The sequence below is a fragment of the Branchiostoma lanceolatum genome, chromosome 14 (assembly GCF_035083965.1).
Source record: "Branchiostoma lanceolatum isolate klBraLanc5 chromosome 14, klBraLanc5.hap2, whole genome shotgun sequence".
Lineage (NCBI taxonomy): Eukaryota > Metazoa > Chordata > Leptocardii > Amphioxiformes > Branchiostomatidae > Branchiostoma > Branchiostoma lanceolatum.
Genome location: NC_089735.1, coordinates 396,497 through 420,444, shown reverse-complemented (window position 1 = coordinate 420,444; position 23,948 = coordinate 396,497). Strand labels below are relative to the sequence as shown.

Below are 23,948 nucleotides of genomic sequence, written 5' to 3'. Positions count from 1 at the left end.
GAGCTGAGTCATGGTGCCAACTTTAAAATGGTCCGGGCATTCATGGATTTGGAGTTAAAGGCAAGACTGGAAGAAAGTATTTTTTCGAATCTATTACGTGTCCAGCAACAACTTTTAAGCAGTAAGACAGTGATTTACTATACTGTAAAATGCTCGTAGAGTTCCTTGTTTGTCCAGTGCCGTTCCCATGTTCGGGTGACAAACGGAGAATGGCACCCGACATACTAGTAAGTCAAGTAAGTCAAAATGTTCACAGGATAAACTTCGGCGTGGTACTGTCCTGTGCACCAGCATTGCCGGCACATGATACAAGGCCAAACACTACGTCACGGACAGATCCCCGGATCAAGACTGTTTTCAGCTGTTATAAATATCAACTTGAAGCAGTACGGTACTACCACAAGGACTGTCCGAACTACTAACAGGAGAGGAAGTACATCGAGACAATGTGTAATCCTGGCACAGAGAGGGAAGAAAGCACGACAAAGCGCTGAGAATCCGACGAGATCGCGAGGCTGCACTAAAATACTCTCCAAGCCGAGGAGTGGGCCCGGCTGGTTTTTGACGTGTTTTTAGACGTTTTGTCGGGATTTCTACTTCGTCATGACGTCTAAAAATACGTCAAAAACCAGCCGGGCCCACTCCTCTGCTTGGAGAGTAGCACTGGGAAACAACAACAGCCCGGTGCCATATGTCTCTCCATTTGCACACAACGTGCGGCGCAATACATCATTATTATAAGTGTTTTTTTTTCATATTGCACCTTAGAAGTTTACTTTTTTCATGAAACATAGAAAATATCTATTCTGGATATTTCTTTCCCCAAAAACGTCACTCTAAGAACGGTAAGGCGGTGCCGATTCTGATTGAATCTGAACGTTGCGTGTGACATGGTGCCCAATTAGTAGCAATCACTATGTGGGCTGATATGACGATGATTATATGGTATTAAGAGTACTCTTCAAGCATTGTCAGAAGCGGGTGTAACCAAATTAATAATTCAAATTTCATTACTTAGCGCCAAACTCACAGACGTAGCTATAGTCATGCCACAAGTACTATGACACCATTTCCGTGTCAAAATGTCGTATTAAAAAACGTACCTTAGAATAGCAAAAACACGTCTACGATATACGTATTTTACTGTTTAAACGATATCGTGTTACGTATACGATATCGTCTCGAAACAAAAGTGTCGTTACATTCCGTTAGACCAAGGAGGTTTTGTAGAACCTCCTTGGTTATACGAAACAAAATCCACTTTGCTAAGATATCGTTATAAAACGGACCCTTAATTATCGTCAGCAGATATACGATATCGCAATTTCTTTTCACATATATCGTAGACGTAATTTCGCTAGTTTAAGAAACGATATTTTGACACGGAAATGATGCCATATTATGTGTTTGGAGATTGTACCGGATTAATTCATTCATTCGTCAGTCAATAAACAAATATATTACATCTGATTTAATAGTTCAAATAGATGATACGTCAGGTAAAGCTACATTCATCCGTTTCAGGAACGTGTGGACTGTCATCGTTTCGCCACGTCCCCCAGACTGGTTGCCCAGGAGCTGGAGTGGACATAGCCAGGCTCGGTGTTGTTACCCTTCAGGCCTGTGCAGACGCCTGCTGTGCCGACTCGGCATGCCTGTCGTTTCAGCACAACGACAACGATGAATGCTGGTTGAAAGACAAGATCTGCTCTGCTGGGGAGAAAGTGTCTATATCAGCTCGCAACATGTACGATCGGATGGATTCACCAGGTGGGAGAATCTATTGCATTAATTTTATCATTTATTAACTCAAAAGCAGAAGTGGATGTTGTTGTCTTTTAGATACTATGTTTTAGTACAATTGTAATTGTTGTGATCTCTCACTACAATTACAGACATGGTTTTGGATAGTGCGGTCATCTATCAACCTGAAAACCTATTGTTGCGATATCATAAACATCCTTCTTGTACATCTTCCAACGGAAAGTTTCTTTACTGGTCCATCCTCTACTCATTTGTTATTTGAACGGCTACAAGCTTGTTTGTGATTTTGTACATCATGCATAGCCAGGACAACTGTGGAGCCAACCCCGACTCCCGCCAACCCGCCTACGACTGTGGAGCCAACCACGACTCCCGCCAACCCGCCTACGACTGTGGAGCCAACCACGACTCCCGCCAACCCGCCTACGACTGTGGAGCCAACCAAAACTCCCGCCAACCCACCTACGACTGTGGAGCCAACCACGACTCCCGCCAACCCGCCTACGACTGTGGAGCCAACCACGACTCCCGCCAACCCGCCTACGACTGTGGAGCCAACCACGACTCCCGCCAACCCGCCTACGACTGTGGAGCCAACCACGACTCCCGCCAACCCGCCTACGACTGTGGAGCCAACCACGACTCCCGCCAACCCGCCTACGACTGTGGAGCCAACCAAAACTCCCGCCAACCCACCTACGACTGTGGAGCCAACCACGACTCCCGCCAACCCGCCTACGACTGTGGAGCCCACCACAACTCCTGCCAACCCACCCACGACTGTGGAGCCAACCACAACTCCCGCCAACCCACCTACGACTGTGGAGCCAACCACGACCCCAGCCAACCCGCCTACAACTGTGGAGCCAACCACGACTCCCGCCAACCCGCCTACGACTGTGGAGCCAACCACAACTCCTGCCAACCCACCCACGACTGTGGAGCCAACCAAAACTCCAGCCAACCCACCTACGACTGTGGAGCCAACCCCGACTCCAGCCAACCCGCCTACAACTGGGCCAACCACGACTCCTGCCAACCCACCCACGACTGTGGAGCCAACCACGGCCCCAGCCAACCCGCCTACGACTGTGGAGCCAACCACGACTCCCGCCAACCCGCCTACGACAGTGGAGCCAACCACGACTACAGCCAACCCGCCTACGACAGTGGAGCCAACCACGACTACAGCCAACCCGCCTACGATAGTGGAGCCAACCACGACTACAGCCAACCCGCCTACGACAGTGGAGCCAACCACGACTCTTGCCAACCCACCCACGACTGTGGAGCCAAACACAACTCCAGCCAACCCGCCTACAACTGTGGAGCCAACCACGACTCCAGCCAACCCACCTACGACTGTGGAGCCAACCAAAACTCTGGAGGCAGCTATGACTAGTGGTAAGTACTAATAACAACAACTTGACACAGTTTTATTTGGTGAATTTGTGTTTTTCTCAGTCCATGATGGGAAATGAGTCAAAACTCTAAATTCTTATGTTAGACAACCTGTGTCTATAGAATCTGATGCCCGCTCTTCATCTAACTGTCTCCATGATCAAACATTGCTCTGCCTTTAGGTTAGAGCAGAAATAGTTTGAAATTCAGAGATGAAAATGATAATGTAAGCCTGAGAGATACAGATTTCTGTAAATGCAAAATTTCAGCTTCCTACATTAATCTTAATTGAATTCCCTGTGTACATATCGTATGAGCTTTCATTCTCATGAATGGATATGCTGTTTATATATGGACATGGAGCTAGATCGAGTACATTGTTGCAACCCGGTAAGTTTCTCCAGCCTGCTGCAGTATTTATAGTATACCCAGTTTGGTACTATCAAATGAATGCCCTTGTGAACTGGCTTGCTGAAAACATTATGAATTTATTAAAGATGTCGTGTTGTTTTGTTTTGCAGGTTGTCCTTCTGGCTACACCGCACATGCGGGTTCGTGCTTCAAGGCGTACAACCAAGGCAAAACCTACAGCCAGGCCAGACAGGTGTGTGCAGCAGACGGAGGGCTTCTCGCCATGCCGAAGGACAAAGACGCGGACGACTTCTTGAGGGCCCTTAAGAACGCGGTGGATCCCATCTCTCCTTTCTGGTTCGGCCTGAGCAATCAGAACGGAGGGGGAGGGTGGGTGTGGGAAGATGGGACTCCATACAGCACACCCGCAGACTGGCGGCCGGGGGAACCTGACAACAAAGGAGAAGGAGAAGACTGCGCGAACCACTACGGTACCGGATGGAACGACGCGCCCTGCTCCTCTGCACACAACTTCATCTGCCAGCTCAATTATGGTATGTCAAGTAAAATAGTTTCACATTACCAAGTAACCTAACCGTTATTCTTCTGCAAAATCTGCTGCCCTGCCTCTGCCCATACCGATTGATGGAAAAAGAAGAGTTTTACAAACAAGGAACTCTAGTTAACGGAATGCCTGCTTCAAAACATGCGAAATCAGCACCATGGATGAAATTTTGACATGTTATTCTGCTAATGTTCCGCCTTTTCAGAAGGGAATGAATATATGAACATGTCTTTAACTTCTACAGTTTTCACTACATGCAGCCTCGTTCACCAGGACCCTTCCGCTCCACGTTACATCGCTCCCTTTCTGCGAGCGATGTAACGTGGAGCGGAAGGGTCCTGGTGAACGAGGATGACTACATGTAGTTCAAAATTAAAGTTGTGCTTTCCTGCAGGTGGAGCAGGAGATGGTGGCCAAATATAGCCACCGCCCTTCAGCCAATCAGAGTGCGCTCCGGGCAATGACGTCATTTTTCCGGGGACGCGCTCCTTCCCATGCCCTCTCGCTCTCCCATTCATTTTCTATGTGAATTTTGTGTTCTATCGCCTTCCTAAAGACCAGTTCAAAGGTCAAAATACGTCACATCCGCCTACAGAAGAAGGGCAGAACTGACAGTCTGTTTTCCTATACAGCAATCCGCTGCCCCCTGGGGTACCTCCGGTGCGGACACGGACATGGCTGCATCCTGGCGTGGAAGCGGTGTGACGGGCGGACGGACTGTCGAGACGGGAGTGACGAGGAAGGTTGTGGTGAGTTGGGCTCACAAATTAAGCTATAATGATTGTTTGTTTATTTATCTATTTATTTATTTATTTATTGATATTTAGGGTGGTCCCCTCAGTTAACAATGTTAAGAACCGTACATACAGTTGCTCGTGGAATATATATTCTTCTCACTGATGGCAAATACGCTGGAAAAATAGTATTCCTCAAAAAATATATATTCTTCTCACTGCTGGCAAATACGCTGGAAAAATTTATCGATATTCATCATTTCACTCCTCGTCTTGCGTATGGTCAGTTCAGGAAGATGCCTATGCGTAGATGGTGCAATCAAATAGTCACTGTGGCAAAAAGTGTTCCATAAAAAAGTATTTTTGCGAGCTTTCTATAAAAAAATTGTTTGCTTGCCTGTTGGGTAGGGTTTTTAATCGACCATTAGTTTCTTTTTGTTTGACAGTGCTTCCTATCAATGTTTAAAAGCATGTGAATGATGCAATGTCTGTATTGTTGTAATTTTCAGAGTGCCTGCCAACTCCTGCGGATTTCAACCTCGGCGGTAGACTTGCGACGGTGCCGAATCAGCTGGGCCAGACGACGGTTGAGGAGATACGGAACTCCTCTGCCGTGGAGCTGCTCAACAGTGCGACCAGCAACGCAGAGACCCGACATTCTGAGTTCCGGGAATTTGCCTCTACGGTCATCTTCCCGCGATGTGTTGTCTCCGAAGGGAACAACGCTTCCTGCACTTCGTCTCGCCATGCAGACAACACGACCTCGTGCATGTGAGTAAGACATGTTGCGTTTGATTGGACATTGTGGCAATGCTTTTGGCAATTTACATTGTTTTTTAACATTGAATGGTTAACATTTACCACCAGGACATTCATACTCAAGATTGCAACTTAAACGTTCGCGCTAAAAATGCATTTATTTGTTCTTCATACTGTAGGATCACACAACTGCTACCGTGCCGTTCGTGGTGCGAGGAAGTCCTCAACATGGCTGATGACCGGATGAAGAACCAGTTCCCCACCTGTGACTTGTTTCCGTCTCCACAACACGGCTGTTGGAACCCTGAACCAGCGACAAAGAACAACGAAGGTAAAGAGGAAGACTTTCCACTGGCAGAGACATTTTAGATTGTTATGTCACTTAAATCTTACCATTCCCTGAATATACACTTCACAAATCAGAAAGTTACTGTAAAGCAATACGCTACATGGTTGGGTATCATTTCTATACCAGCCTGTGGCAGCTTTTGGTCATTAGAGTATCTCCTAGTCATGACGGAAGTTTTATTTCAGCACACGCATTCAGGGTTGCACCATTTTGTACATCATACAACTGATATGATATGACTGATATATGACCGTTTGTCTTCCCCAGTTTGTTACCATGGCAGCGGCATGAACTACCGTGGTACATGGAGTAAAACTACATCCGGGGCAGATTGTGTGAAGTGGTCCGCTGCGCAGACTGGTTTCTACACGACCGAGTACCCCTGGGCTAACCTGGATAACAACTACTGCCGCAACCCGACCGGACTCAAGCGGCCATTTTGCATGACGGAAGATGGCAGCCAGGAGGAGTGTGACGTCATTCCGTGCAGTAAGTTGTCTCAATTAGCTGTCTTAAGACGGGAAACATCCTCTGAACAACACAATGTGTCTGAGGCCTCCCTAATTCATCTTTTTGGTTCCCAGATTTAAATTTAAATAAAAATTGTGGGTTTAAAGGAGTCCTAAACTCCAGAGGGGGAAGTTATTTTCCAATAGATGATAATTTTAGGAAGTAAAAATACGATAAAGTACCCACTAGTACGGTGCGCATCAAAAAGCATTCAATATTCTACCAAATTCCCCAGGTGACCCTCTATTTTCTGATTAATTAAATTAAACAACCTCAGCCTATGGCCTAATACATTGTGCCTGACAAGGCCTGACAAAAGTTATAACAAGAATATCATGGGGGTTAAGAAAAAACTCGTCTTGCTATGTGTTCTTTTATATCTTATTAACAATTGGCCTTCTTATTGTGCTTAACCACCCTCATTTATGCTAAAAATATCCACGATTAATGATGTATGTTTACGCATAGGGAATACATGGGTAGGGTCTGCACGGGTTTAATGAGTATCATATTGTTTTAAAAAACACACCTTGTGAAATCAACCACAAGCAGAATTCTGTAAAAAGTCGGCTGATTATGTATTAATTGATACATAATCTATTGAAAAATAACACCGCCTTCTGGAGTTTAGAACTCCTTTAAGAAAAAGTATATGACTTTCTTCTCAGACTCTGTTCCATGTTTTTGGTTCAGTATTTTTTACATCATGAGAGTATTCATGCGAGAATTAATTAAGTCTGTGCTGGTTAAAGATGTTTTATCTTCTGGAATGCATGAAATATAGACCGTTTTCTGTTGATTATTCACCTCGTACGAATTCGCTGCTTGGCACGAGCGCTTCCCTTGACCATGTGCGAAAGTAATGAGTTTAACTTAAACTTGATGATTGTCATCGCTTTTGTTAACTTATTAAATGCAGAAACCGCCGGCTGCTGGGACCTGGGTCCACCAAACTACGGCAACAGGAGCCCCATGAAGAGGTTCTACAGCGTGGGGGAAAGGGTCGCGTACACCTGTAACGTGGGGTACTCCCTTCCGCCCGGGTCCCCCAGCGACGTGAGGTGCACTCAGGGAGGCATCTGGGAATATGACAAGCCCAGCTGTTCAGGTGATTGTGGTAGAGTTTTTTGGTAGTGCAGAATAGGAATGTTATAAATCTAATTTCAGAGAACTGGTACAAAATCATCATCAATCTGAAAATTTGCAATTTCTTCTCTTGACATAAGTTGTATTCAACTAAGACCATGTACTTTCCCCTTCTTAGTGGATATCAGGGGCAGGCTGACAAAGGAGCTGCTCGATGCGTACAGTCCAAACCAGCCGCCTGAGACAAAGACTAAGAGTGAGTCTGGGACTCAGACTAAGACTCAGGAGACTGAGGCTGTGACTGAGCCTGGGACTGAGGCTAAGCCTGGAACTGAGGCTGAGCCTGGGACTGAGCCTGGGACTCAGGCTAAGCCTGGAACTGAGGCTGAGGCTGGGACTCAGGCTAAGACTGAGGACCACACGACCCGGTCCGTCATCAGCTTCAATGGCTCTGTGGAACAGATCGTTGACTTGGTAAGTTTCAGCATCTGTAACACATTTTAATTCTTTGTCGGTCCATAACAAATAGACAACTCAAGGCGGTAATGAAACACAACTAATCAAGGCTACGACTTTTATTTCAGGACGAAAAGAAGGAGCTGCTGGTTGCCTCTGTAATCATCGACTTCGTAAGTTGACTCAGTTTTTTTTAAATTCAGGCACTTTAGAAATATTCCATTTAAGTCTTTTTGGTTTGGTTTTTTCATTGTTATAAATTCTGGAAAAACATATTTTGTTTCCTTCCAGACATGGCGGGACGGCCGGCTGAAGTGGGACGCAAAGTACTACGGGAACATCGAGACCCTCACCGTCCCGGGCAGCAGCATCTGGACCCCTGCTTTTACTCTGAAGAAGAAGTATGTAGCCTCTTCTTAAATTGTTATCATTGGATCCAGATTGAATCTTGTGAAATCTGCTCTTTTCTGGAAAATGATGAATTGTAATAAATATTATTCTACTGGCAGAAACAATAATCTTGTCGTCCCAGACATTACAGGATTCTATTTTCTTGTAGTAAAACACAATGGACGGTATTTGTCCTAAGAGAAGATTCTGTAAACAGTTTCTTCGGGCTGGTAGAAAGTTGCAAATTAAGGTTCTTTCAGCATCCCAAGAAGGTAGCTTGTAAGGAAAAGGATATATATACGCAGTGTCTTTTTTAAGCAACACAATTAAGATTACAGTGGGAACAGTCATACGTTGATTTATGTATCAAACTTGCTTATTTAGACATACATCAAATATCATTTCAGTAGAAACAATATTCTAACTTTTTTTCAGCCCAACATTACAGGATTCGACTTTTAGTTAGTCCAACACAACACAACACAACACAACACAACACAACACAACACAACACAACAAACAGTTCATGTAGCATTACGAGGAAACAGTGGTTGCCGGAAAACTACCATCTTGACTAGTCAGAGAGAAATGACGAGTTGTTGGTTTCTCCCCAGTGCGGATCCTTTGTACGGCGGCCTGCCGAAGGACGTACCGCTGCTGATCACCACTGACGGCACGGTAACATGGAGGGTAGAAACTCTGACCACCACCATATGTGAAGCAGACCCGTTCTTCTTCCCTGCCGACACCATGGAATGCCACATTTGTTTCTCTGCATCTTATGCAATTGAGCAAACCATCGGTAGGCTTTACAAATATGTCGTGGGATGGTATCGATGTCAACAATTTTTATTTTACAAGTTCAATATAAAGTCACTACAATAAAGATTTTCTCAGACTTATTTTAGGTTATTGTAGAATGCTAAAATTGTTCTAATTAACATCTCTACATGTTACCTACTCGTTTTCATTTCTAAACCCCAAATAGTTTCTGCTTTACAGGCACTGATGTAGAGTAAGATGTGATACTAGTAGGTTAGCACACCTTACTGGGTGGCAACATGATGCAGTGCGGTCATCATGGTCAATAAGCAGCCTGTTCATTAGTTTTCTAAGGCTTGTTTCTCATAAACTGAGCCGGGAACAAAATTGGATATTTATCTGCACAATCAATAACCAAAGGGCTGTCAAATCTTCGGCAGAAACCAAAATTGATAACAATTTGTTTGAATGATTTGTTGAACACAGAATGCGGAGAGGGCAGTTCTTGTGGCGTCTGGTCTCCCCCACAAACGGAGGGCGAATGGTATCGGAAGGACAGGATCCTCGCACAAGGCAACAAGGAGGCGTGCTTCGCTGTCCATCTGGCGAGGATCCCCCTGTTCCACATCGCCACGACTGTCGGACCCTGCGTCATCCTGGTGGTGCTGATGATCATCACCTTCATCATGCCCGTAGACAGGGGAGACCGGATCTCCTTCGGGGTGACCATCCTGCTCTCCATGGTCGTGTCTCTCGTGTTTGTCACGGAGGTACTTCCTGTCAAGGGGGCGCTGCCATTCTTCGGTAAGATGGATATAGAAATTTGTGCTGCTCTTTATCTTTAATTCCTGCTACTGGACTATTTGAAAACAAAGTAGCTTTTAATTCGATTCATTTGGTGGTCTCTAGGTGGTCTGGTAGCTTTAAAATGAGATTGGCATCACAACCAGAGTGTGATCGGCCTGACCGATATTTGGTAACTTCTAAGCTACCTTTCTCTGCGTCTGAATGATCCTGAATGGACTCTGCTGAGGAATGTAGAGTTAGCGAAACATCGGTCATGCACATCATTTTCAAAGTGATGACCACTCTGATGAAGATTCCGATAACTGTTTACTATGAATGACGTTACAGCCATGCTGATCGTCGTGTGCATGGCGCTGATGGGACTCTTCCTCTTCTTCACCATTGGCATCATCACCCTCCACGACAAGGAGGGGAGTATGTCTCCGATGGCGAAGACTTTCTTTCTCCGCTACATGGCAAAGTACGCACTACTCGTAACAATATTTCTCGTTTTACTACATTATTGATTCATAGCAAAATGCAGCAAAGAAAATACACTACGACGAAACCTTGATGGCATGAACACTGTGACGATACATTGAGGCTTGTTTCCTTTTGTTGGCTGTTGCTTGGTTAGATTTGCTTTTAAGAGGTTGATTTGACAAGTGGTCTTGGGCTGAACCTTGAACGAGGACATCTTTTTCGATGGTATTGGGCTGAGATCAAAGTGATACAAAAAAACTTTTCGGGAGATCCTGTCGGCTTTGATGCCATGCAATCTAATTAGTAGCTTCATTTCAAATTTCATCTGTTATTGGCAGATTCCGATGATTTTTCTGGTTGAATCCTGTTAGTGACATTTCATTCCGTACCGATCTCTTATGAAAAGGGTGATCTGAACGTTAGACCATGCATATATCGATCCACAATAGTAGATGTAAACGAATGTGGACATCAGTGAGAAGCATCTACATAATCTTTCCTTCTTGTTAATGTTTGTTCAGGTTCCTTCTGCTCGGAGACCTCACAAAGAAGGAGGCTGCGAGCGAAGATGGAGAGACTGGCCTGACCGGCAGGAATCTGGCTTGCTCTGCGCGGGACAACGTCATCTCCCCCACCGACGGCATGACGGTGGTCGACGCAGAAAGCCCGGCTGATGTCTCCGGGGCAACCCGCCAGCCGTCCCCGCCGCCAACACGCCTCGACGCCGCCTTCGGTAACCTGATCCGCAGCGTGGAGGAGCTTGCCAAGGCGGTGAAGAACGAGCAGGACGTGTCCGATTACATCCTGCTGGCCAAGGTGCTGGACAGGCTGTGCCTTGTCCTATACGTCATCAGCGTTGCCGTGGCCGTGCCCATGACCATGTATCTGGGCAAGTAAAGCTAGCGTGGATACTCAGTCTGTGTAAACACGCCCAAACACAATCACAGAGTCTGGGTAAAAAGGTAACACAGGCATCCTCATTTGAGGTGAAGCAGAGTCTAACTTTTGTTGTCCCCGTGGCGCAAGCGGTAACGCAACCCCGCTGCTTCGCCATCTGGATCAAATTCCGTGGATCCGAAGGGCCCGCGTTCGAACCTCAGTGGTCGACTCGAGCTCGGATATGTTGTAAGGGATTGCATTCGTCATTTCGGATGGTGCCGTAAAGCCGGCGGCCCCGTGTATGAGGGAGCTTTGGGCGTAAGCCTCAAGCGTCAAACCTCTGCACGTAAAAGAACCCAACACACTTATCGAGAAGAGTAGGGGTGACCCGGTGTGCTTAGCCAAAAAAGCGAGCCGTGGCGAAGCCGCATTGCACTACCACTAGCTACTTGAAAAAGCATCATGCTTCACCTCAATGAGGATGCCTGCTTTACCTTTTTTATTATTTATTAATTGATTCAGCTGTAGAGGATAGATGTACAGCCAGGACTGTCCTACTATTGTAAAGGGCGAATTTTTAGGTCTTAAAGATGTAAGAATGTGAATAACGTGTGCAAAGCCTTAATTATATGGATAATATGAAAAAGACAAGATGTTGTATTTTCTTCAGTTTTAACTTTATGATCTATTATTCATCATTTACTAATTTATTTATTTATCTAAGAAGAAATACATGCAGACTAAAGGCGTTTCAGTGTGCCTGGGGAAACCCCAAACATAGATAGTGACAAACTGAGTGACGTTTTCGTAAATATCTTGTACCTCAAGTCTTAAATCGGAAGCTAAAACATTGCGTTTTTCATCTGTAAACCCTTGTGTCGATCGATATGTGTCATATCTGCTGTTACTTCATGGAATAGACGTGATTGGTGAGACATTTTAAGTAGCAAGCACTACCTAGAGCTATTAAAACTGTACAACTTTATGTACTTTTATCTATCGGTTCAGCTTGAAAGGACGTACTTGTACAGCTACAGCCAGGGCTGCCTAACTAGCCGGCGGCTAGTACAAATGGCTAGTCCTGCGAAAATGACAAAAACATCCAGCTGTTACATAATAGATGTATATATATATATGTATAAATATATATACATATATATATGTATAATTACTGTTTCTTGATCTGGGTAGGATTATGACTTGACTTATGTATCATTAGGATGTTATATCAAACTGTGTGTCATTATTACCGGTATAACCGGAACTTGTGTGTGACTTAAAATCATTTTTTCGGGTAACTGATATTAGATATCATTTCATAACTGTTGCAGCAACATACGTTTATGAATGTTAAACATCCAGGTAAGCAAATAGAGTAGTATAATTTAAACTTTACATCTGGATAAATTTCGATAAAATCGGACGTTTCGGGCGTCCATCCGACTGCCCTTTTTCAACGAGAAGTTTACTTTCGGATGCGTAAAGAATGTTAATTCCTAAGTTCTAAATAAACAAAAGGTAACGACAAAGCGTTCTAAAATGTTCAGATATAAATAGATGTTCGTTCTACAATACAAGGTATGTAAAAGCGGCTTAGAAAACATTAAATTCCAAAAAAACAGACCTATAATAGATAATCAAATACGTTTCAAAGCACTGTCCCATGTACTGGAAAGTTCGATCCGAAGGCCCCCTTTCCGGTTAAGTGATGGTCGATGGATCCTTTCATACACTGCTTCTTTGACGCCACGTTCATACCATCGCGATTCCCTATCTAAGATGTCCGTAGAGTCAAGCTGGAACGAATGTCCGTTATGTCTGTTCAGATGATGCCAAATAGCAGAAGAAAAACCACTGTTGCTCGCTCTGCAGTGTTGTTTATATCTTGTCCTCAAGGGCTGGCTAGTTTCACCGATGTAGGTGTCCTTACAATGCGGGTCCTCACACTTATCGTATCCTGTATCCTTATATCGTGCAGCAACAATATTGTAAGTTTTGATAACCCTGATTCCATACATGATGAAGGTGACAAAACTGTGTTGAACAAGAACGAACACACATGTATGGTCGTGTATGTGCATACAGGTCTTTGCAGGGGCTTGTCTGATTCTATTAGTGCATTCGTTCCAGCCAATATTTGAAAATTGTTAAAAAGCTTGAGTTTTGAATAAAATGCAACGCAAAAATTGGTTGTCTGTTATTACTGCGTTTCATAGCTTACTGACGGTGTTTGTGTGTGTGTATGTTTAGGCCGCAGGTCTCAAGTATGACATTTCCGCCATTTACGGCTATGTACTGTCTATATAGTATTTTTTGAAATGTAACGTTACACATTAAAACTCTTTCACGGAGATATGAGATCTCTGATTTCTTGTGTTTTTTTTACTGCTACCAGTTACTAACCACTCTTGGTTATTCCACATTGCAGTTCATGTGGACATAAATGTTGGAATTCATCAGAACTGTTGTACTACCATGCTTGCTTACAACTACATATCACGTATGGGTGGCAATATGGCACAGATTCACTTGTATCCAGACGTTTACAATGAAGGAAATATCTCAGAAGTTGTCTAAAAGAACTTTATTGTCATATATACATGATATTCCAGCTGACCAGTCTCTCCGCAGAAGTGTTTCACAGCACGACGTGTTAACGTTAAAACGAAGTATAAATCTTTCAGACTTAGTATCCATACGAAAATGTACATCTCCATGCAACAGTGATATGTTTAACAAGTCTGTTAAATGATGATGATTCGCTTTTTAACAAATGACATGTACACCTTAGAAGTTTACATTATTTTAAACTTTAAAATTCTCTTCTCTTATTGATAATTACAACATAGTCACCCCTGATAAAATGGCACCGATAACACATATAATTATTGTACTATTAACACATCAAGAGGCTACCATAGGGGTACAGACCCATGGGTATGTAGTAGATAATGTTAAGTATCCTTAAGTCCTAAACCCCATATACAGACACTGATATTTTAGTGCATATCTGAATTGAGCTAACTGTTTTGGACTGGAAGGTGTCATATGTAAAAAGTTAGTATCTATTAGCAGCCAAATGCCTGGATTACAAAATAGAGAATTTTCTTACAGGTTATAATAAGAATATCAGAATATTTATGTACCAGAAGAGATATGCTATCCACAAATGCAGAAAATACAAAATGTACCATTTTCGCTGAATTCCTGAAATATTAATCTTAACTCAAATCCTCCAGATGAGAATATTATCAAAAGATATGTAACATCACATGCGAAATTGAAAGTTTATTTGAAAACGATAACTTTTGTTGTACACCAAACAAGGATCCAATATAGACCTGGCAAAAATAGGATATAAGTAAGACACTTTGAGGGTGTGGATGGGGGTTTATTGGTGCAGTAATCGTGCAAACTTTCTGACAGAACAATTTAATTTCTGGAACTTTTTCACTGCAAGTGCTGGCCTACCAGCCTACAGGCGAAGACAAATTTCACTGAACATGATCACTTGTAACCCCCTTTCACATCCTCTAAAAGTAGGGTGTGGATGGGGTTTTCTAGAATTATGATCCTGCTAAGATTATGTAATGTCAGAATTTTATTCTGTATAAATTTTTACTGCATCACCAGAGACAAGTACTGAAGGCTGTGAGAATTTGCACAAAATGTGAGACATGGTAACCCCCTCCACACCCTCTGAGGTTATGCCGGGGTTTACGCGGCAGAGGTGATGACGCCGGGAGCCGTTTGCATCCTCGTCTGCATCATGGAGGGGAAGGACGTGTAACCTTGGGCAGCCAGCTGGCGGTAGTTACTCGTGTTCAACCGCCTGCAAACAAACAAACATGAATCAGCGGGGTGAAAGAAAAAGTGATCTGGAACCAGTTTAGAAAACTATTCTTCCACTGGTCGTGACAGAGAAGACAGATGCTATGCACAGTTATTGCAGCCTGAGGTTCATTGTACCAGGGAAATTCCCCTTGGTGACTAATTTAGACAAGTACAATGAACAGTGAAACAATGAAAAAAAAACTTGTAACGTTGGGTAACATAAATTCGGGATTTTTCCGATAATGGTTGACTGAAATCAATCTAGCAGAACAATAAACCATCCTTTTTTTCTATTATTCTGTCAGTATCATGTACTATCTTTGCACTAATCATATATATGGTAGATTTTGTCTCTAGTCGTGCTGACACCATAATATTTCAACTTGAAACTACCGTCCGCCGCACGCACAATGATGGTGCTGTCGGACAGGGGTGCACATTAATTCGGGAGAGAAGATTCGTCTTGAATATCTTACCGCTAATCACATTTTATACAGCAGCTATTCGTTCCATCCTTGGCTTGAGGAGAGTGCTATGGATATAGACGTGTCCAAGTAAAAAAAATACACGAAAAAACGGCCGCACCGCACACATCAGGCCTTTGCTAACATCCCGTTTGTTGAGTCAGTAGAACGTCACTCAAAGTCGATCCCCACCGTCATGGCAACGTGTACATTATTCATGGCAAGTTAGCTGGATGCCGTAGCAATGGTTATACTACTATGTCCATGTGTTCCTTGTTGTGTTAGGAGTAAACTTTGAGGAAAATATCGTCTTCAGTCCACTATCACACGCAACATTTAGACAAAAAAGTGTTCCTCACAAACCTTTTGTCGTCTGCTTGACGACATGATTCTGGGTAACAATATGGCGGCGGGAAAATACACGTGCCGTAGGTTGTAGCAACAAAGAGGAGTTTTGATGATTGATCACACTTAGAATCCAGTTGCAGGTTAGCAAAAGAGATTGTAATAAGTTGTCTTGTAAATAATTGTGTTTAGCAGGCAGGGGATGTGACATTTGTCTTGTAAACCAGCGAACAACCGTGCAGTGTGAGTCTCCCACGAAGCCCCCAGACTCTGTCAATAAGGGACGGAGAGTTTTTGACGTCGCCAACTTCTAATGCATGGTTATCAAAGCTTTTCAGACAGTGTTCTGAATGCGTTAGTCTGTCAAGTTTGCATTTCTAGCGGTATTACTGATGTTGCATCTAGCACATATCCCTAAATACCCCGTTTTCGAAAAATCCCGAATTTAAGTACCCCACGAATTTATGTTACCCAACGTTACAGTGGATGACTGCTTAATGTCCAGTGCTAAGGACTGTAGTGCGCATATAAGACAGGACACGTTGCACTTGGGCTTATTCAGCGAAACTTAGTCTGGATGTGGGCTTGAATAAAGTTCTGAACGGGAACTTGCGGCGACAGTGTCTTTTCTGAGGATGTGGCGTGAGTGTGTTACGGTTGGCTTGAGGTTGACCTTACTATTTACCGCCTTAGTAGTGCGCATATTAGAGACAGACAAGTCTGGAGACAGTTCTCAACTATCTTCATGTCTACCTTGTCCCCCGACGATCTGGAGGTCAAGGGACTAGGTGCAGGACTGGCTGTTAACTTACTTGATGACGTTGGACTCCATGACGGAGTTGGTGGGCGCAGTCTTGGGGCCGGGGGACGGGTGGAAGATCTTCCCTTCCTTGTTCGTGGTGACGGCGCGCTTCTGTTTCACCACGTAGGGGTCGTTGGAGTGCGAAGGGTAAGGGTCAAAGGTCCCGGCCTTCATGCCAGCGACCTGGGATGGGAATACATCATGAGTTAGATACCGTATCACTGATGTCTTCAGCTTTGAAGGAGTACCAAGAATGTAATATGTAAAATGTATGCCCTTCAAGCCCTGACAAGTACTTCATCCTAGCTTCTCTTTAAGTCATGTAACTGGCCCGCACTTGAAAGAGAATCAAAACCCCATAATACTGTTTTGTACTTGATTATGTTATATTTACAGTATATTTCTGCATCATAATAGTTTTTTTCTTAGTATTTTCTTATGTGCTTTGCAAGTTGAGGGGAGACAACTAGAAGAGGTGAGTAATCACCTGTATTGATTGATTCAATGACTGTGAATTGATTACTCATTAAGTTTATGTTAATTCATCATTTTGTATCCTGATTTGTTATGATTTGTCATGTAATGTAAGTGCTCCCTTGGAAATCAGTTACATTGTTAACTGAAGGGACCACCCTAAAGATCAATAAATAAATAAATAAATTGTCCCCCCCCTCGATTTTGTAAATGGAGAAGCTCAATAAAGAGATAAAGAACCCACCCTCTTTGCGGGGGAGAGCGGTTTGAGAAGAGAAATAAAGAACCCACCCTCTTTGCGGGGGAGCTGGGCTTGAACGGTTTGAGAAGAGAAATAAAGAACCCACCCTCTTTGCGGGTGAGCTGGGCTTGAACGGTTTGAGAAGAGGAATAAAGAACCCACCCTCTTTGCGGGGGAGCTGGGCTTGAACGGTTTGAGAAGAGAAATAAAGAACCCACCCTCTTTGCGTGGGAGCTGGGCTTGAACGGTTTGAGAAGAGAAATAAAGAACCCACCCTCTTTGCGGGGGAGCTGGGCTTGAACGGTTTGAGAAGAGAAATAAAGAACCCACCCTCTTTGCGTGGGAGCTGGGCTTGAACGGTTTGAGAAGAGAAATAAAGAACCCACCCTCTTTGCGTGGGAGCTGGGCTTGAACGGTTTGAGAAGAGAAATAAAGAACCCACCCTCTTTGCGGGGGAGCTGGGCTTGAACGGTTTGAGAAGAGGAATAAAGAACCCACCCTCTTTGCGTGGGAGCTGGGCTTGAACGGTTTGAGAAGAGGAATAAAGAACCCACCCTCTTTGCGGGGGAGCTGGGCTTGAACAGTTTGAGAAGAGGAATAAATTAAAGAACCCACCCTCTTTGCAGGGGAGCTGGGCTTGAACGGTTTGAGAAGAGAAATAAAGAACCCACCCTCTTTGCGTGGGAGCTGGGCTTGAACGGTTTGAGAAGAGAAATAAAGAACCCACCCTCTTTGCTGGGGAGCTGGGCTTGAACGGTTTGAGAAGAGGAATAAAGAACCCACCCTCTTTGCGGGAGAGCTGGGCTTGAACGGTTTGAGAAGAGGAATAAAGAACCCACCCTCTTTGCGGGGGAGCTGGGCTTGAACGGTTTGAGAAGAGGAATAAAGAACCCACCCTCTTTGCGGGGGAGCTGGGCTTGAACGGTTTGAGAAGAGGAATAAAGAACCCACCCTCTTTGCTGGGGAGCTGGGCTTGAACGGTTTTAGAAGAGGAATAAATTAAAGAACCCACCCTCTTTGCGGGGGAGCTGGGCTTGAAGGGTTTGAGAAGAGGAATAAAGAACCCACCCTCTTTGCGGGGGAGCTGGGCTTGAACGGTTTGAGAAGAGGAATAAAGAACCCACCCTCTTTGCGGGGGAGCTGGGCTTGAACGGTTTGAGAAGAGGAATAAAGAACCCACCCTCTTTGCGGGGGAGCCGGGCTTGAACAGTTTGAGAAGAGGAATAAAGAACCCACCCTCTTTGCGGGGGAGCTGGGCTTGAACGGTTTGAGAAGAGGAATAAAGAACCCACCCTCTTTGCGTGGGAGCTGGGCTTGAACGGTTTGAGAAGAGGAATAAAGAACCCACCCTCTTTGCGGGGGAGCTGGGCTTGAACGGTTTGAGAAGAGGAATAAAGAACCCACCCTCTTTGCGGGGGAGCTGGGCTTGAACGGTTTGAGAAGAGGAATAAAGAACCCACCCTCTTTGCGGGGGAGCTGGGCTTGAACGGTTTGTGAAGAGAAATAAAGAACCCACCCTCTTTGCGGGGGAGCTGGGCTTGAACGGTTTGAGAAGAGGAATAAAGAACCCACCCTCTTTGCGGGGGAGCTGGGCTTGAACGGTTTGAGAAGAGAAATAAATTAAAGAACCCACCCTCTTTGCGGGGGAGCTGGGCTTGAAGGGTTGGAGAAGAGGAATAAAGAACCCACCCTCTTTGCGGGGGAGCTGGGCTTGAAGGGTTTGAAGTCTCTCTTTCCGCTGGGCATCTTCTTGGAGGGCGGGAGCGGTCGGTCGGAGCGGTACGGGTTCCCGTCGAAGTAATCCTTCGGCGCCAGGTTCAGCCGGAACGCAGAACCCTTCATCAGCTTCTTGGAGCCATCCATTTCTCGCTGGGGGGGGAGGGAGTAATGATATAAATTTCACCGCAGGAGCAGGTTTTTTTCTGGTTGTCTCCAGCTTTAATTCTTTTTTTTTTCCCAATCATTGTTTGGGAGCAAATGTTGTTATTTTTGCTGTTAAATCTGTTATTTTTGCTGTTAAATCTGTCATTTTTGCTGTTAAATCTGTCATTCTTGCTGTTAAATCTGTCATTTTTGCTGTTAAATCTGTCATTCTTGCTGTTAAATCTGTCATTTTTGCTGTTAAATCTGTCATTCTTGCTGTTAAATCTGTCATTTTTGCTGTTAAATCTGTCATTTTTGCTGTTAAATCTGTCATTTTTGCTGTTAAATCTGTCATTTTTGCTGTTAAATCTGTCATTTTTGCTGTTAAATCTGTCATTTTTGCTGTTAAATCTGTCATTTTTGCTGTTAAATCTGTCATTTTTGCTGTTAAATCTGTCATTTTTGCTGTTAAATCTGTCATTTTTGCTGTTAAATCTGTCATTTTTGCTGTTAAATCTGTCATTTTTGCTGTTAAATCTGTCATTTTTGCTGTTAAATCTGTCATTTTTGCTGTTAAATCTGTCATTTTTGCTGTTAAATCTGTCATTTTTGCTGTTAAATCTGTCATTTTTGCTGTCAAATCTGTCATTTTAAGCTTCCTAAAACACATCAACCTTCTGTGATGAACGGACGGACCGTGTAACCTATTTTTTTCCTCCCCAACAAGCACGTTTCCTTCCCAATACAGGGCTCATTAAACACCCCGGGTCTGAAACTTGCCTTGTTTTAGCAGGACATGAACAAAGGCTCGGGCATTTGCAGGAAAGTTTCACCACACTGCGAATAACATTTTTGGACAACTTTTATAACCCTCAGTCTCAGTCTGCTAATGTAGCTGTTTGGCACCACATTCCTATTGGCTATAGGGGAAGCAGACAGAGGTAAGGCCTGGGGAATTTTTTAAGTATTTTCGCTGTATTTCATTATTTACATATTTTCGACATATTTTTGACGTATTTCTACTTGTGCAGTTTTTGTTGGGTCTTCCTACCCTTAGTACCCAACAAAAAAAATGCACAAGAATAAAGACTATGAAATACTTCAAAAATATGTCAAAAATAGGTCGAAAATACGCCGGACCTTACCTCTGCTTGGAGAGTAATAGGGCAAGGAATCAGGGAGGAGGTTATTTTTAAGGAAAAAAAAAGGATTCTGAGCCCTGCAGTTCGAGTCTTTACTTCAGACGGTAACGTAGTTTAGCTCACATTTCTGATGTCCTTGGCCCGTTCGAACGGGTCTGGGGCGTAGGGCGCCGACTTCCCCAGGGTCACGTTGGGATACCTGAGGAACACAGGGCAAAGTTAAAAAACTGGGCAAAGGTCAAGCAACAGCGTAACCATATCACACAAACATGGCAGATACTTGCAAACAGCCGAACTTGTAAACACAACAATGTTAACCGAAACTCTTCAAAGTTTTAGGTGGCAGTTCACATGACAATTTTTTACATCTAGAACATGTGACCTTCCCCCAACATCACATCAGCAGCTATAAGTCCAAATGGACAATATCTAAAAAAAAACACTCTTTGTACTTTGTACAAAACAAACGATAGCTGATATGCCGATGAAGGTATTTGGTATTTGGTATTTATTGACAATGAGACAAATCATTACACTGGGTCAGCCCAGGCAGCTTTCGCTGGTAACAGCTGACCTAGACATCCAAGTAATATGATATGCCAAATAATAGTTACTCGAGCAACCGGAAATGATTTTGGAAACGGTCAGACGTTTCAAGTAGCATCCACTACTTTTCGTCAGTGACTCTGAGCAAGATCTGTCGTACAGCAGGTCTGGTCAGACTATGGAAATGTCAGACCGTTTCAAAAATCATATTCAGTCGCTTCAGTAACTGTTATTTGGCGTAACGATAGCTGATGTACTAAAGCTAAGAATTAGACAATATCAGCTCTGTCTGTCCATCTCACAGCACAGCAGTGTAAACATTTGTGCTTACCCGTAGCCTGTTCCGTTTTTCGGCGGGTTCGTCAGCACGTTTTTCCCTGGCGTCACGTACGCTTTCCTCGGGCGGGCCACGGGAGAGAAGGCGCCGACAGGCCCGGCGAACGTCCCGTAAGCATTCCCAAGGCCAGAGCTGCGATAACACAACAAACAAATGAACAAACACAGTGAGGGCTATTACATCATCATCCTGTTGGGTTAAATGTGCTGATTGGAGCTCAGAATGCCAACAGGAATCAAGACTCCAACCTGCGATTAAAAACTACAGATATCTAATCTCCAAGCAGATGTCAAGATCCGCTCATTCTTAGTCTTTAACACCTGTTTCGCAACATTGGTACTCTTTTCTAGTATTGCACTTTTTTACGTTTCGTCACCATCCATGAAATACAATACTAGAAAACAGTGTTCTCGCCAGAATTTTTTCACAGCATAGGGGTCAGGTACAGAAGGCCAACTTTACCCGGCGCAAGCTACGAAGAGTAGGGAGTCCGGCTTGTTCCCCCGGAAAATTTTTGAATTCATAACCCAATGAGACACTATTTCCTGCATTTTGAGGGATAAATTTGTGAAGTAAAGTTTTTCCTCTGTTACAGCCTCATTCTAAAGCCAAATATGAAGTTTTTATAAGATTTATGAAGGGTCACAAGGTTTGTCCCAGAAAGAAACACCCCTATGCTGGTTGAAACACAGCATAGGGGTCCAGACCACAGCATAGGGGGTCCAAATCACAGCATAGGGGGCCCCTATGCTGAAAAGGCCTGGCGAGAACACTGGAAAAAGAGCACCATATTGGAAAAACAGGCGTAAAACACCAATGAGCTGGATCCTTACATCTGCTTGGAGATTATGGTATCCACCAAAAAAACAAAACACATACAATGTTCCAGACATCAGCATGAAAGTTCATCTGAGTTGGTTAAGAACATAGGAAGACTGATGAAGACCAAGTGATTCGGTTGAAAATGATTCAGTGAGTGAAATTTCTTGGGTTGGGTTTATTTCTCATAATGTTCCAGACATGACGTCTTAAAGGAGACTCACGGTTTCTTATCCCCGTTGCTTGGCAGGAAGGGCTTGCCCAGGTTCTTCTTGGCCTCCTTGAGTCGGTTCTGCCGGCGCAGCTTGATGGGGTCGCTGTATGCCTCTGCCTCCATGACGCGGTTAAACGCTTTGTCGAAGTAGCCGTCCTGCCGCGCCGTCCGCGTCTTACTCCCGCCGGGCAACATCTGCTTGCCTTTTCCCGCCGCGTCGTTAAAGTTCACTAGACGGAGGATGCAAAGAGGGACGTTATGGAAATAACCAAACTTTTTTGCAGGAGGAATGAAGAAAGCCATCAGGGCCTTACTGTCTGCAATCCATTATGATAACAAAATGTTGAAAAGTCTGGCAACATCAAAAAATTACAATAGCTTAGCTTTTTGTTTTTACTGACCTTTGGGCAGCTTGGACTTGTCCCTTATGGTAAGTGAAGGGTAATGTATCATACTATCAAAATAACCAAAAATATAGAAAAACCTGGCAACAAACAAAAATTATCTTTAAGAATTATGTTCATAAAACGTTTTTGACCCTTAATAATGAATTTTATTCTATCATTATAACGAAAATATAGAAAAGTGTGACAACAACATGAAATGATAAGAACGCTTTTGTTTGTACTGACTTTTGGGCAGCTTGTACTTGTCCCCGATGGTGGTGTACCCCATCTCCTGAAAGATGCCCAGCCGCTCCATGTCCGTCTTCCCCGTGTCCGGCATCTTGGCTGCTTCTTCTGTGTTTCTTCCTCTTCAGCTGGTAAAAACGCTGCCGAATATCGGAGTTTCGGTCCAGAAAATACGCCCAACAGAGAAGGTAATAGTAAACAACAACCCAGGGGTGTTGTCACAACAGCTGGGATAAATTATTAAGATGCAAAAAAAGATTCCTTCGAGGTGTCCTAGTTGCAAATTCCGCTCTGGCATTCGCCTCGCAACCTCCAAACTACACTTAAACTTGACAAAGTCCCAACGTTGAAGTCCCAAAGAGCTCCCGCCGACTTAGGGGACCATAATATCTTCAAATGTCTGGGGAAATGCTATTTTAGCGCGGGAAATTTACTCCTAAGATGGGCTAAAGTTGCCGAAGCGTTGTCCCTTGTTTGTTACTGTTGTCCACGCCTCTATGGCGGTGGGCGAGCGCATTCATAAACAGGAGGCCAGCTTGATAAAAACTTCGAAAAATGAGATTTTTACTGAAATAATGTGATCATTTTATGTAAAAGTGTAATATATATAGTTTATTGAGGGATATGTATGATGTTTTTATGAGCATTATGACAAAATACTGTTATAATGAATTCCCAGTCATATTTGTCTTTCTATTTGGTACAGGCCATTGCCTGGCAACGGGGGAAGCGGAGCGGGTTGGGGTCATGGGGTCATTCTTAGACCCAGGGCACTCTGTGAAAACCTGGGTACGAGTTTGACATTTCTCACCGTGAAAATACAAATTCCTACATTTTTATACCTAACATCACATTTTCTGCCATTGATATTTTATAAGAAGAGAAATAAACTCGAAAATTGTCATGATTAGCGTTTTAACGGGAAAAGTTTGACCGTACCGACGGAAACGTACGAACCCG

The 23,948-nt window shown here is 43.9% G+C and overlaps 2 protein-coding genes across 3 annotated transcripts; one reads left to right on the top strand and one right to left on the bottom strand.

Annotated features, from left to right (window-relative positions):
- The first annotated feature begins 911 nt into the window (after nt 1–911).
- On the top strand, nt 912–12,605 carry LOC136448640 (uncharacterized). The gene is made up of 15 exons (XM_066448278.1): nt 912–1,770; nt 2,068–3,168; nt 3,687–4,070; nt 4,714–4,830; nt 5,325–5,586; nt 5,754–5,905; nt 6,191–6,412; nt 7,353–7,541; nt 7,698–7,993; nt 8,104–8,148; nt 8,267–8,376; nt 8,980–9,167; nt 9,614–9,931; nt 10,262–10,394; nt 10,918–12,605. Exons 1-15 carry the CDS (start codon nt 1,488–1,490, stop codon nt 11,291–11,293), a joined length of 4,176 nt encoding a protein of 1,391 aa, XP_066304375.1. The 5' UTR covers nt 912–1,487; the 3' UTR covers nt 11,294–12,605.
- A 1,239-nt stretch (nt 12,606–13,844) lies between these two features.
- LOC136448178 (cilia-and flagella-associated protein 96-like) lies at nt 13,845–23,498 on the bottom strand. 2 transcript variants are annotated; one of them, XM_066447358.1, is made up of 7 exons: nt 22,989–23,498; nt 22,367–22,586; nt 21,318–21,455; nt 20,564–20,639; nt 19,125–19,304; nt 16,731–16,903; nt 13,845–15,107 (listed from the first exon to the last, which is right to left on the bottom strand). In XM_066447358.1, exons 1-7 carry the CDS (start codon nt 23,080–23,082, stop codon nt 14,993–14,995), a joined length of 996 nt encoding a protein of 331 aa, XP_066303455.1. In that variant the 5' UTR covers nt 23,083–23,498; the 3' UTR covers nt 13,845–14,992. The 2 variants fall into 2 exon arrangements, with proteins under 2 accessions (XP_066303455.1, XP_066303456.1); XM_066447359.1 differs by lacking the exon at nt 19,125–19,304.
- Between the last annotated feature and the right edge of the window lie 450 nt (nt 23,499–23,948).

Coding starts and splice junctions, on each gene's coding strand:
- LOC136448640 (XM_066448278.1), top strand. CDS start 1,488: ATGATACGTCAGGTAAAGCTACATTCATCCGTTTCAGGAACGTGTGGA. Junction 4,831..5,324: donor GAGTGACGAGGAAGGTTGTG/GTGAGTTGGGCT, acceptor TGTAATTTTCAG/AGTGCCTGCCAACTCCTGCG. Junction 9,932..10,261: donor GGGGGCGCTGCCATTCTTCG/GTAAGATGGATA, acceptor ATGACGTTACAG/CCATGCTGATCGTCGTGTGC.
- LOC136448178 (XM_066447358.1), bottom strand. CDS start 23,082: ATGCCGGACACGGGGAAGACGGACATGGAGCGGCTGGGCATCTTTCAG. Junction 20,640..21,317: donor AAAAACGGAACAGGCTACGG/GTAAGCACAAAT, acceptor TGTGTTCCTCAG/GTATCCCAACGTGACCCTGG. Junction 19,305..20,563: donor GGGCCAAGGACATCAGAAAT/GTGAGCTAAACT, acceptor CTCCCCCCCCAG/CGAGAAATGGATGGCTCCAA.